The 12,775-nt window shown below is 52.2% G+C and overlaps 1 protein-coding gene and 1 pseudogene across 1 annotated transcript in view; one reads left to right on the forward strand and one right to left on the reverse strand.

Moving 5' to 3' along the window:
• Nucleotides 1-12,775, forward strand: part of DNAH17 (dynein axonemal heavy chain 17) — a 117,731-nt gene that overhangs the window by 99,700 nt on the left and 5,256 nt on the right. The window contains exons 69-74 of the mRNA XM_012802834.1: nt 1,863-2,011; nt 2,780-2,907; nt 3,802-4,029; nt 6,879-7,070; nt 11,953-12,132; nt 12,473-12,655. Coding sequence (XP_012658288.1) covers nt 1,863-2,011; nt 2,780-2,907; nt 3,802-4,029; nt 6,879-7,070; nt 11,953-12,132; nt 12,473-12,655 — 1,060 coding nt within the window. The remainder of the gene's footprint in view (nt 1-1,862; nt 2,012-2,779; nt 2,908-3,801; nt 4,030-6,878; nt 7,071-11,952; nt 12,133-12,472; nt 12,656-12,775) is intronic.
• On the reverse strand, nt 9,540-11,643 carry LOC100960661 (annotated as a pseudogene).

Consider the following 12,775-nt stretch of genomic DNA (forward strand, 5'->3'; position numbering starts at 1 on the left):
CCAGCTACTTGGGAGGCTGAGGCAGGAGACTCGCTTGAGCCCAGGAGTTGGAGGTTGCTGTGAGCGTGATGCCATGGCACTCTACCCAAGGGGATAGCTTGAGGCTCTGTCTCAAAAAAAAAATAAATAAATAAATAATGTGAAGGCAGCAGATGAGCTAATACAAAGTGGGGAGATAGGGGAATGAGCAAGTGGGGAGAGGGGAGGAAGGAAGAGGATGGAGGATCATGGTGTATGTCACACCTCTTGGGGGAGGGACACAATTATAAGAGAGACTTTATCTAACAAATAACCTAATTCTTTGTACTCTCAATGAATCCCAAACAAACAAAAAACCCCATAAGCCAATTTTTGTAGCATAAATACTCCCACTGTGGCCAGGTGTGAGCTGCTGGTGGTTTATTACAAGCCATTGGGAGCTGGCCCTGGTGTTCCTCTGCCAAGAACACAGTGCTGGAGGGAGTGGAGCCTGGCTGGGACCAAGCACACCTATTCTTTATTGTTAAATGTTAACTGTCCCACAGAGAATGGCCATTTGTCCTGGCCAAGAAATTAGCAAAGGTGCTTCTGTTCTGTCCCTGCCCAGGGGCGAGACTTAGGACATTGTACAAGTCCCTTCCTGGACAAGGATCACAACATACACGTTCTAAGTCAGTCCAGAGGCCTGGATTGGACAGAATCGGGGACCTTTAGGAGGAGCAACTTCTACTCTCTCCCCTCCTCCCCAGCCTTGTCAGCAGTGTTTCAGGAAACTTTATAGAAGCCAGGGAAAGCTGGAACAGGGAAAGGAGTACAAGAGGCTGTGCGGTGGCTCACACTTGTAATCCAGCACTCTGGGAGGCCACAGCGGGTGGATTGCTTAAACTCAGGAGTTCAAGACCAGCCTGAGAAAGAACAAGACCCCATTTCTACTAAAAAAGGAAAAATGAGCTGGGTGGCATGGTGGCAGGTGTCTACAGTCCCAGCTACTCGCAAAGCTGAGGCAAGAAGATCGCTTGAGGGAGTTAGAGTTTGCTGTAAACTAAGTTGACACTACGGCATTCTAGCCACAGTGACAGAGGGACACTATCTCAAAAAAAAAAAAAAAAAATTGAATAACAGATAGAGGTGTCCCCAGAAAGCCACTTGTTGAATCAGGGAAGATCTGGAGCAGGCTGGGTGGCCTGTATGTGGCTCAGGGCACTCAGGTGCTGAGCCGCCCAAGGACAAGCAGGTCTTCACCCTGGGCATGCAGCCATCTGTGCTCCTTCCAGAGACCAGGCTAGACACTAAATTATGGATTTTAAGTCTTAGGATTCATTCAGACTATAGTAAGGGCAGCCATCCATGGTCACAGGGGAAAGGCAGACACCCGAAATCCAAAGACCATCTGAACCATGCTAGACTTTCCAAAAGAGAAGATTATTTGGGGCCTCAGCTGAGCCCAGACTTAGTGGGTCAAGTTAGCAAGAGTTTACAGCTCGGTACCGAGAGGTGTTTCTCTAGTCTCAAGTCACTTCTTTGATTTTTCTGATTCTCAGGGTTGTGTGGTTTTTCAGGCTCACCCAAACTGTTCCTATCTGAACTTCCTTCCCTCTCAATGCCCCCATAGTTGGCTTGATGTATAGGACAGCACCACCCTGACCTGCTTAGATTGCCCCAAGGAAGAGATGGGGGGGTGGGGAGCCTAACAAAGCCAAGGCAGAAAATACACGTGCCCCCCCCCACCCCTCCCCCGGATTTCCTGACAGAGACCTTTCTCTGTTGAAAAACTCCTCCAAGAAAGTGGCACACCTGCCTGGGACACAGCCCTCCCCAGCTCCTTGCCCTTGGTCCGAGAAATGTTTCCACTGCCTCGGCCTCACCAGGCACATTGCCCTCAGGAACTTTGTGGAGGAGAAGATGGGCAGCAAGTTTGTGGAAGGCCGGAGCGTTGAATTCTCTAAGTCGTATGAGGAGAGCAGCCCCTCCACACCGATCTTCTTCATCCTCTCCCCAGGGGTAGACCCCCTGAAAGATGTGGAAGCCTTGGGTAAGTGCAGGCTGCGCCGTCCTCAAAACAGGCACGTCAGCATCACCGGTCATCAGGGAAATGCAGACGCTGACCACACCCCCAGGACGGCAAGTACCAAAAACAAAAACATAACAAGGCTTGGTGAGCGCATGGAGAGAGAACTCTGGCACCTTGCTGGGAGGGGCATACAGGGCTGAGCTGCTGTGAAAAACAGTGGTAATTTCTCAGTAAGTTACACTCAGACTCACCATGTGACCCAGGAATTCCACTCCTAGGTACACACCACCCCAGAGAACTGCAGACAGGGTCCAAACAAGCACACAAGTGTCCTTTCGCAATAGCTACAAAGTAGAAACCGCCAAGTCCACCAGCTGGTAAGTGGCATACACGTGAGCCTGGTGGCACAGCGGATGACACTGCTCTGTGGAGGAGTGACACCACAACATGGATAAGCACTCGACATGCAGAGAGGAAGAAGGCAGACACCAAGGGCCCCCGTCACACAGTGTCCACCACAGACAAATCACATAGCAGGAGGCAGGCCGGCCAGGAGCGGGGGAGGGGCACAGCAGGGACAGCTTAATGGGCACCGCAGAGTCCTTCTGGGGAGATAACAATGTTCCTCACAGATGGCTGCAAGACACCACAAGGAATGTCACTGAGTTGTAAATTGCGTGTTATGTGTGCTTTACATAGTAGAAGGGCGGGAGGTACAAGTCCCAGTCCCAGGGCCTGAACTTCTGTCATTTAATCATCCCGTGCGTTTCTGTTTTTCTTTTCTTTTAGGGAAAAAGCTGGGATTTACCATAGACAATGGGAAACTCCATAATGTGTCCCTGGGGCAGGGACAAGAGGTAGTGGCCGAGAACGCTCTGGATGTGGCCGCAGAGAGTGGACACTGGGTCATTCTGCAGGTACAAGGTGGCCAGCACTTTTGGGGCAAGGACTCCCCTCCCTAAAGCAGCCTCAGGTGGCGCCTGTGGCTCAAAGAAGTAGGACACCGGCCCCATATGCCGGAGGTGGTGGGTTCAAACCCAGCCCTGGCCAAAACCTGCAAAAAAAACCCTAAGGTGGCCTCAGGATGGGCTGCAAGGCCAAGAAGGGCATAGGACATGGGACCTGAGCTCATTAGTGTGGGCAGAAATCCTCCAGGCCACTGTAGGAGGGTCCCCCACCCCGAGTTTTGGCTCTGCCTGTCAGTGGGTGGTGTGGGGTGCCATGAACACCCAAGTGATAGCCTGAACTCTTCCAGTGGTGAGGACGACACTGGGGTACATACCAGAGTACCCCTAAAAAGATATTATTTAATAAACTCCAAGTTGACAGAAGCTTGGGGCAGGCAGCAAAGGCCACAGCACCCCAGGGACACCCCCCAGAGACCCTTCCTGGCTGCTGGCTTGCCCATGAGGGCCTCCAAGCCCACCTGGTCGCCACAGGTCCACAGTATGTGGCAACCTCCATCCACAGGGCCCAGCCTGGCTCTAGTGGGAAGAACCTCAGCTTCAAGGAAAGGTGGGCCACATAATCTCAGTCTTTGGCTGGGAGGACAAAAAGGATTTACCATGAGGCTAGAGGCTTTGAATTAACTGAGTCAAAAAACCCAATTCTGGTGCCTCAGCTGCTTGGCTAGAAACACCCTGCATGCCTGGCCCTTGTGAGGGTAGAGGGTGGTGCCAGGCACCAGGTGAGTATAGTTGCTGATGGGAAGAGCCCTGCCCATGCCAGAGGACGCAGCCAAGTGGCCGTCCTTGTAGGCCCAGGGGCAGGGGAAGTGTGCAAGGGCAACTAACTCCTGGTCTTGGCCACAGAACATCCACCTGGTGGCCCGCTGGCTGGGCACACTGGACAAGAAGGTGGAGCGCTATAGCAGCGGCAGCCACGAGGACTACCGTGTGTTCATCAGCGCGGAGCCAGCCCCCAGCCCCGAATCCCACATCATCCCCCAGGGCATCCTGGAAAACGCCATCAAGATCACCAACGAGCCCCCTACGGGCATGTATGCCAACCTGCACAAGGCCCTGGACCTCTTCACCCAGGTGAGATAGCAGCAAGTGCCAGCAGCCTAGCACCCGTCCCCGTTCCTGTCCCCATCCCCTCAGCAGCCCTGGGGCCCGGACAAGAGAGAAGAGCTGGGTCTGGGAGCTGAGGTCGGGACTCTGAGCCCTGGAGATGCACCCCCAGCACACTCACACACCTCATGTTACAAAATCAACATGTTCTAAAAGACTGTGAAATGCCAAGAATTCCAACTCTGTGGCACTATTTATACTTAAAGCCTCATAAGCAGAAACAGAGTTTTTAATCAGTGTCGGGAACCTGGGTAAGCAGCAGGAAATGCTGCTCACAGTGTTTGAAGATGAGGAACTGGTCACTCCTGGGTCCTGCGAAGTGAGGCCAGGTTCCCGCAAGTGGCTCCCTGAAGGTCACTCAGCTTTACAGGGGCCCCAGTGTGCCCTGACCCCTCTTGGCACCCCCACAGTCTGATGCAGATACACAGGGCCAAACCACCCCACTGCTAGAGGTGATGGGTGACCCAGGGGAAATGGTGAGGCTGCCTCCACCAGGGCTCTGGGCTCTGGTTCCACCACCAGCTTTCCTCGCCTTTGGCCTGGCCCTGACTGCCCATCAGCAGAAACATTGCCAAAACACAGGCACCCGGTGGGCCTGGTCCTCTGCTAGCACTGCAGTGGCCTCCTGCTGCCCTCCACGATGGAGGTGGAGGTCTCCAGGACGGTGGCAGCAAGGCGGACGCTGGCTGGGTCCCCTCCACACATCCTCTCTGCCTAGAGTCTGTGCTCCCTCCAACCCAAAACTCACGATCCTCAAGGCTTAGTGGACATTCTCCTCCACGGGAACTTCTCCCCTCTACACACCTCAGCACCTGCAGGGTGTCCCAGAAGTTGCTATTCACAGGGACAACGGGAAATGGTGGTTTAACGTACCTTCAAAGTGGAACCTCTGAAAGGTGACCACCCGAGGGACTGGAACGCTCTGGTCACCATGCAGAGGTGGTCAACATAAGCAACCAGGCCTACTTGGCCTGACATCCTGATAACAACACATGGTGCATGTCTGCTCTATGACAATTAGGTCAACTTAAGGAGGTGGTCAGCTTTGGAGGTTCTACTGTGCTTACAAAATATCCTCTACAAAATTTTACAAAGCAGTGGCCAACAGGTAGAGAATATTTTATAAATATTCGTAAGTAAATGTGTTCCGCTGTAATTGCCCATGTTCTCTGTGTATGGCAGCTTTACGGGTGACTTTTGGGACACCCTGTACGTTTATTCTTTGGGAACCTCATCGTTTTCTGCTCTGTATACAAACATCTGACCTCCCAATTAGAGGCTACAACCTCAAGGTGGTGAAACTCCACATTCTCCTATTAATACCTAGGGTATTATTGTGAATGTACAACTTCTATTATCTGTTTTAGTGTTCAAAAAAAACATTCCTATGAAATATGAGATAGCAACTAACAATTCCCAGCTGTTAAAGGACATACCATATTCTAGGCATGAAGAGAATGAAGAGTAGAAAAACCAATGTTTAAAATGAGGCACTTGTGGCCTGACACCTGTGGCTCAAGCACCTAAGGCGCCAGCCACATACACCAGAGCTGGTGGGTCCAAATCCAGCCCGGGCCCGCCAAACAACAATGACAACTACAATCAAAAAATAGCTGGGCGCTGTGGCAGGCGCCTGTGGTCCCAGCTACTTGGGAGGCTCAGGCAGGAGACTCACTTGGGCCCAGGAGGTGGAGGTTGCTGTGAGCTGATGCTACAGCACTCTACCCAGGGCAACAGCTTGAGGCTGTCTCAAAAAAAAAAAATGTAAAATAAGGAACTTCAGTGGTGCCTGTGGTTCAGTGGGTAGGGCGCCAGCCCCATATACCGGGTGGCTGGTTCGAACCCAGCCCTGGCCAAACTGCAACAACAAAAAAATTAGCTGGGCATTGTGGCGGGGGCCTGTAGTCCCAGCTACTTGGGAGGCTTAGGCAAGAGAATTACCTAAGCCCAGGAGTTGGAGGTTGCTGTGAGCTGTGTGATGCCACGACTTTCTACCGAGGGTGATAAAGTGAGACTCTGTCTCTACAAAAATAAATAAATAAAATGAGCACTTGCTGGAGGAAAGGGCAGATGAACGATGCCCCGTGACCCAGGCTAACCAGCCTAGTCTACTGAGGGGCATTCCACGCCCACCCAGGGTCGGTGCTGCCGGCCCACTGGGGTCTCTGAAGTTGAGAGGAGGCAGGCAGTAAACTTTGCAGAATTTACACTACTGTGAATTCAAGCACACGGTCTGTGTTTCCTTTAGCATTTCATTTTCATTATCTTTTGCAAGTCTCAGTGACAGACGAGGTTGGGGAACAGCAGGAGGCCTCTGGGGCAGTATAAAGCCCTGTGACAGGGGCTGTTAGGAGGGAGCCTCAGCCAGGGGAACAGAAGCTGCAGGTGCCTGGGGCAGCAGAGAAGTATAAACAATAATGTTCCTTTGTAATTACCACTATTTCTCACCATTTACATACAAACACTATCTCAAACTCTTTAAAAAATTAGCAAAGGCTTCCTATGAGGGGAGTGGGAATGGCTTAGCAAACTCTTTTCCATAGCTCCAGTATTTAGATAGATACTAGGAAGCAATATTAATAATTCAACTTGTGACAAATACTTAGAAGTGATAAAACTGCATCTTTTCAAGAAAAAAAAGAAACAGCTCCCATGAAACGAGCTTTCCCTGTGGCTGCTCTCAGGAGAGACCAGCTTGGACCCCACCCACACCCCAACAAGGCTGTCAAAACCGGGCTTGGTCCCACTTGGGGGCATTTCTGCATACAGGTCTCTCCTTTCCTCCTCACTGACGTGAAGTGTGGCTCCTTCCGTAGGACACCCTGGAGATGTGCACCAAAGAGATCGAGTTCAAGTGCATCCTCTTTGCCCTGTGCTACTTCCACGCCGTGGTGGCCGAGAGGCGCAAGTTTGGTGCACAGGGCTGGAACCGGTCGTACCCCTTCAACAATGGGGACCTTACCATCTCCATCAACGTGCTCTACAATTACCTAGAGGCCAACCCCAAGGTGAGGGGCTGCGTATCCCCCAATCAGTGCTCTCAACACATCCCCTGTTTGGGCATCATCCGTCTTTACTCCGTCCATCCTTCCACTCCCTTCCTTTTGTTGTCTTACGTCTAAGACATGTGAAGCTGGCTGGGTGCAGTGGCTCACACCTGTAATTGCAGCACCCTGGGAGGCCGAGGCAGGAGGATCCCTTGAGCTCAAGAGTTTTGAGACCCTTCTTAGCAAGAGTAAGACCCCATCTCTACTCAAAACAGAGAGCTAGCCAGGTATTGTGGCAGGCACCTGTTGTCCCAGCTACTCAGGAGGCTGAGGCAAAGAGAAGGAGTTTGAGGTTGTTGTACCCGAGCACAGATAGAGACTGTCTCAAAAAGAAAAAAAAGTTATGCAGGTTTCATAATCCAAAGGAAATCCTCGTCTCTGCTCTCAATAACCTGGCGTAGATTATCATCCGTCCTTTTCCACCACCTCCTGCGGGTGTCGGCTGCCTGCAGTTTCGGCCTGTCAGTGCTCCATGGGATCAGCTCACAGCCACTTGCCCGTCTTGGGGGAATTCTTCAGAACTCTGTCACCCCTGACGGTGTGACAAAGCAGTGCTACATGGGCTGTGGGCCTCACCAGGTTCTGGGGTCAGAAACCAAGGTTTAGGAAGGGAGGGGCCAAAATAAATCTCCTTGGAAAGAAGGGACCACTTCTGTCCATTTCCATGGAAATAAGCACATGTGCATAAAGGTCATTGCAAACTGCTGCAGGGACTGCAGAGAGAGCAGCAGGGAGGTCTACAGACCAGGAGAGGGCACAGGTTTGGCACCAGACCTCGGAGTTCCCTCAATAGCCCCTTGCCAGGTGACATCCAGCTGCTCAGGGTAGTCCTGTCCATGGACTGAAGAGCACTGTGGTCCCCACCTCACATGGATCTTACCAGGATCAGATTCAGGAAGCCTAGCATGACACAGGAGCCATCCTAGGGGAGGTGGAGGGCAGCCATGCCCTGTAAACCTTGCCTCCCTTCCCTCAGCCCCCAGATCAACAGCAACTTGGCCTGTGGCTCCCCAAGCACCAAGCGCCTTCGCATAGACTGAGAGAGGGGGGCCCATGGAGGGCCTGCTTACATGTCAGTGCTGACATGGGCAGCACTGCCAGGGCCTGGGTAGCTGAGGCCTCCCGCCCCATTGTCAAAGGGTTGGAAATGGCACTGATACCAGAAGGGCCTGGGTTTGAAGCCTGTTCTGCCACTCCCTGGCTGAGCCCTCAAGCAAACCACTCAACTGCCCCAAGCAAGAATGATAACGTGGGGGTTAGATGAGGAAGGGTGGGGTACACCCAGCTCGGCCTAGGAGCACCAGTATTCAAAGCCCCTGGCGCTTGCCACCGGCTTGTGATGCTCAGCAGGGGATGAGCCCCACACAGGCTCCCCATGGCAGCCTGAGAAGGCCACAGGGCTGACCCACAAAGGCCAGCACCCAGCCTGCCTGAGAGGCTGAGGTGGAGCTTCCCAACGCCTACTGTGGACGAAGATGGCCTCTCAGTGCGGTCAGCAAAGCTGGCCTGGAACACTGGGTGCGTACTTCCTTGGTGAAGTACCAGCCTTGGAGAAGCCAGGCCAGAGGCCAACCCCTATGTCCCCAGGAGGTGGGCCCCAACGCCTATGGGTGCTACTGGGGAGAAGGCAAGGCAGTCCCCATTCACAAGTTGGTGGACAGCGTGGAGGTGGCGTGTCTTATCTAAAATGAGGTCCTTGGCTCGGCGCCTATAGCTCAACCGGCTAAGGCGCCAGCCACATACACCTAAGGTGGCGGGTTCGAATCCCCAGCCCGGACCCGCCAAACAACAATGACGGCTGCAACCAAAAAATAGCCGGGCGTTGTGGCGGGCGCCTGTGGTCCCAGCTGCTTGGGAGGCGGAGGCAGGAGACTCGCTTGAGCCCAGGAGTTGGAGGTTGCTGTGAGCTGTAATGCCACGGCACTCTACCCAGGGGGACAGCTTGAGGCTCTGTCTCAAAAAAAAAATAAATAAATAAAAAAATAAAATGAGGTCCTTATCTTACAACACTCGCAAGATGCTGGAACGGACTCTCATCATCACTGGGGATGAGTGTGAGGGAACAGTCTCACTAGAATTTCTTGAAGATATTTCCTGAGCCATTTTCTCCACGTGTACACACATTTGGATTCTCAGCTGGCTGGAGATCAGTGTGGGAGTGAATATGGCGTGCCCCAAATGGCCGCATCCTGATGAGCACAGTGTTCTGAAACCCCACTGGCTGACCTTTCCTCCCTGTGGGCGCGTGTCCGGGGGGAGGCCCCCTCTCTCCCCTGCAGACTTGCCACTGGCTCCCTGCACAGGTCCTGCAGGGATGCTGAGAACTGCCTGTGATGAGGCTTTCCGAGTCCAGGGTTCGTTCAGGCCCCCCCCCCCCGCTCTGAGGGCACAGATCAGGGCTTCCCACAAGGCCAGGAGACAAAAATCAGCTGGAATGTTGGTTATGAACACACACAAACCCACACAGGCCTTCCCAGGGAGAGGCCTGCAGCACTCGACCCCTCCCGCTGGAAACAGAAGCTGCCTCTGAAGCAAATAAGATGTAGGAAAAGCAGCTCAGCACATCCTCAAGATGCTTAAGCAAAGTAATTTTTAGTCACGAAATGATAAATTAGAGAATATCAATGTTCTACGTAAAAATTCATGAGACTAAACCAGATAATTGACTAGTTTTTATTTTTCCAGAAGAATGTAGTTTGCTATTTATTTAGTATAAAAGGCTTGTGCACAGTCTAACAAAATGCAATTTTTATAAATCTATTTTGAAAACATGGGGGCTATTTATTTGGGTTTCATACTCTTAATTACTCCACCCATCAGCTCATTTCTTTGTGTCATGTAACTGCTCAACTCTTACAGTCCTGATGTTCAGCTCGGCTCAGCCACTTCCCCCGGCTAGTGTAGCCGGTGGTCGCCTTCCTCATCCACTGCCAGGAGCGTCCCCTCTCCAACAAGATCAAGTATGAGCTGAGCATCATTAGACACAGCAAAGGAAGTCACTACTGGATGAGTTCTAATATTCAAATAACTTTTCTTCTTTAAGAAGAAAACAGTTTCTTTAAGCAGAAACTTTAAAGCAGTTTCTTCATTTACAGTAACTTCAGGCAGCCATACGTTTTTTTAAAGCAGGCAACCAAAATGTTTCCGTCGTAGTCCAGGCAAATGAGAGCACAGAATAGAACCCAAGCAAGCTTTCCTGGGGAAATGTGTAAGTCCTCTTTCTGAATTATCTGTGAATTTTCAATGGTATCCACAGTGAGTGGCTAGCCACCTGCGTCTCCTCTCCTGGAGGTCCAGACTGAAATCTCTATGAACACAGAGGGTGGATCCACCTTAGGAACAACACACCCTTTATCAGGGACATCTGTTGGTGGTGCTGCAAATTCTGCTTTAACTCAACAAATTCTATTTCCCAGCTGCTCTAAAGAAGAACCATCTCCAGTACTAACTGAACCTATGTTGACAGCTGTGGTTCTGAATTCACCAACTTCCCTTCCGTCAGGATGGCAGTTCTCACCCAGAAATCTCCTGCAGTACTCCACAGGTTCCAGGGTTTTGAACCTAGCTTCCATCTTTCTACTCCAATTAATCTAGTTCTTATTCAATTAACTTTCATATGATGATATTTGATAAACTCTTTTGGGCAGGACACTGGGGAAGGACCAACATTACATAAATGCTCACCTGGCCCTCCAGAAGCTGCAGTCCTCAGGGAAATACGTGCGTGAAAGCAGGAAAAGACCTACTACAAGCCACAAGGTCCCACGCAGGACTGCCAGCACATGGCGCCCACCAGCCACACAAAGCGAGAGGGGCTGCATGTGCAAGCACACACTGAATTTCAAAGCTTGGTACTTACAAAAGGATGTCCAGGACCTTATTAACAATCTTTGTATCAATTACATGGGCCACAATTTTCTTACTCTCCTTTAGTAGCTGCTAGAAAGCTGAGACTCACATATGTGGCTCATCCTTGTGGCTCCATAGCACTTCCCTGGGAGGGCACTGTGTACAGGGAACAAGCTACATGCCAGGGCACATGGCGGCTACAGGCAGAGTCCCTGGCTTCACACAGAGGCCACAGAGGCACCAGGCTCAGAAGGATGAGGTGTGCAGGAGCCAAGGTGCCAGGAAAAGGTGAGGAAGCAGAGGGACAGGATGAGTGGAGGGACACAGCAAGACACAAGAGTCCACCTGGCCTGACGACGAGGAGCCCGAACACCAGGCAGAGCGTGCTGACCCACACTGCTCACTCCCTCCTTGCTCCCAGCCATCTATGCTACTGCAGAGGCCTCAGGCACAGGAGCTGCTCAGAAAGAGCAGAGCTGGGACCAGTCAGGGGATCAGAAGAGGACCCACTCGATACGTTTAGAAGACATGACCGACTGGACAACCTCACAGCCAAACACATACACAGTGCCTGAGCGAGCACCTGCCACACAATTAAATTGCTCTTGTTGAAAGTGAATGTGAAGGGGCAGTGATGGATCATAACAAAGGGAGAGGTAGGGGGTGAGCTCTGACTCAGGCTATGGTTGAGACCACCACAGACAGAGGCAGACAGCAGAGAAAGAGCAGGGCTAGAAGCTCAGCCTCAGAGGGAGAACCACACAGCGTCCTGCATGAGAGGCCAAAGGGGAGAGCACGACAAAAGGGTTGGCCAGCTGAGTCGGATGTGAGGGACAGCCATAGGAGAGGAAGACGGGTAGTCCTGGAGCCCAGTGATCCTAAACAACTGGCGGGGGGGTGGGGGGAAGCAGCAGCAGATGGCTGGTAGAGCAGCTGGCCCTTCAGCACCTGGCAGAGTGGACACCTTCCTCTAACCACATCCATCTTTCCTAAGGTCCCCTGGGATGATCTCCGCTACCTCTTTGGTGAAATCATGTACGGCGGTCACATCACAGATGACTGGGACCGCCGGCTGTGCAGGACCTACCTGGCAGAGTACATCCGTGCAGAGATGCTAGAGGGAGAGGTCCTCCTGGCCCCCGGGTTCCAGATACCCCCCAACCTGGACTACAAGGTGAGGATACATTGAGCGTGAGCTCACTCTACCACAACAAAGGTTAATGCTGTGCTAGCTCCGAGGTGAGCAACTCCAGTCACAAAGGGAGCATCAGTAACTGAGAACTCAGCTGGTGTCGGAGAGGATGAGAAATGCAGCCTCTGGGAAGGGGGTGGAAATTTCCTTCATGTAGCTGGGGAGCAAGGGGGCAGCTGTGCAGAGGCTGGGGAACAAGCGGGCACAGAGGGCAGGACATGGGTGGAACATTCCGACAAGAATTGCTTACTGCAGAGGACACGGGTTTCAGCCTGCACAGCCTGGTCCTGGGAGCCTGCTTACTCACCACTGCTTTTTTCAGGGTTACCACGAATACATTGATGAGAACCTTCCCCCCGAGAGTCCCTATCTGTATGGCCTGCACCCCAACGCGGAGATTGGCTTTCTGACGGTCACCTCGGAGAAACTGTTCCGCACTGTCCTAGAAATGCAGCCCAAAGAGACCGACTCGGGAGCAGGCACAGGAGTCTCCCGAGAGGAGAAGGCAGGATATTTATTTCGTGCTGTATCCCCCAAGCAGCAGAGAGAGGGCCTAGAGCAATGGTTCTCAACCTGTGGGTCACGACCCCTTTGGGGTTGCATGACCCTTTGACAGGGCTCACCT

The sequence above is a fragment of the Otolemur garnettii genome, unplaced genomic scaffold (assembly GCF_000181295.1).
Source record: "Otolemur garnettii isolate 467f Iridium unplaced genomic scaffold, OtoGar3 scaffold00018, whole genome shotgun sequence".
NCBI lineage: Eukaryota > Metazoa > Chordata > Mammalia > Primates > Galagidae > Otolemur > Otolemur garnettii.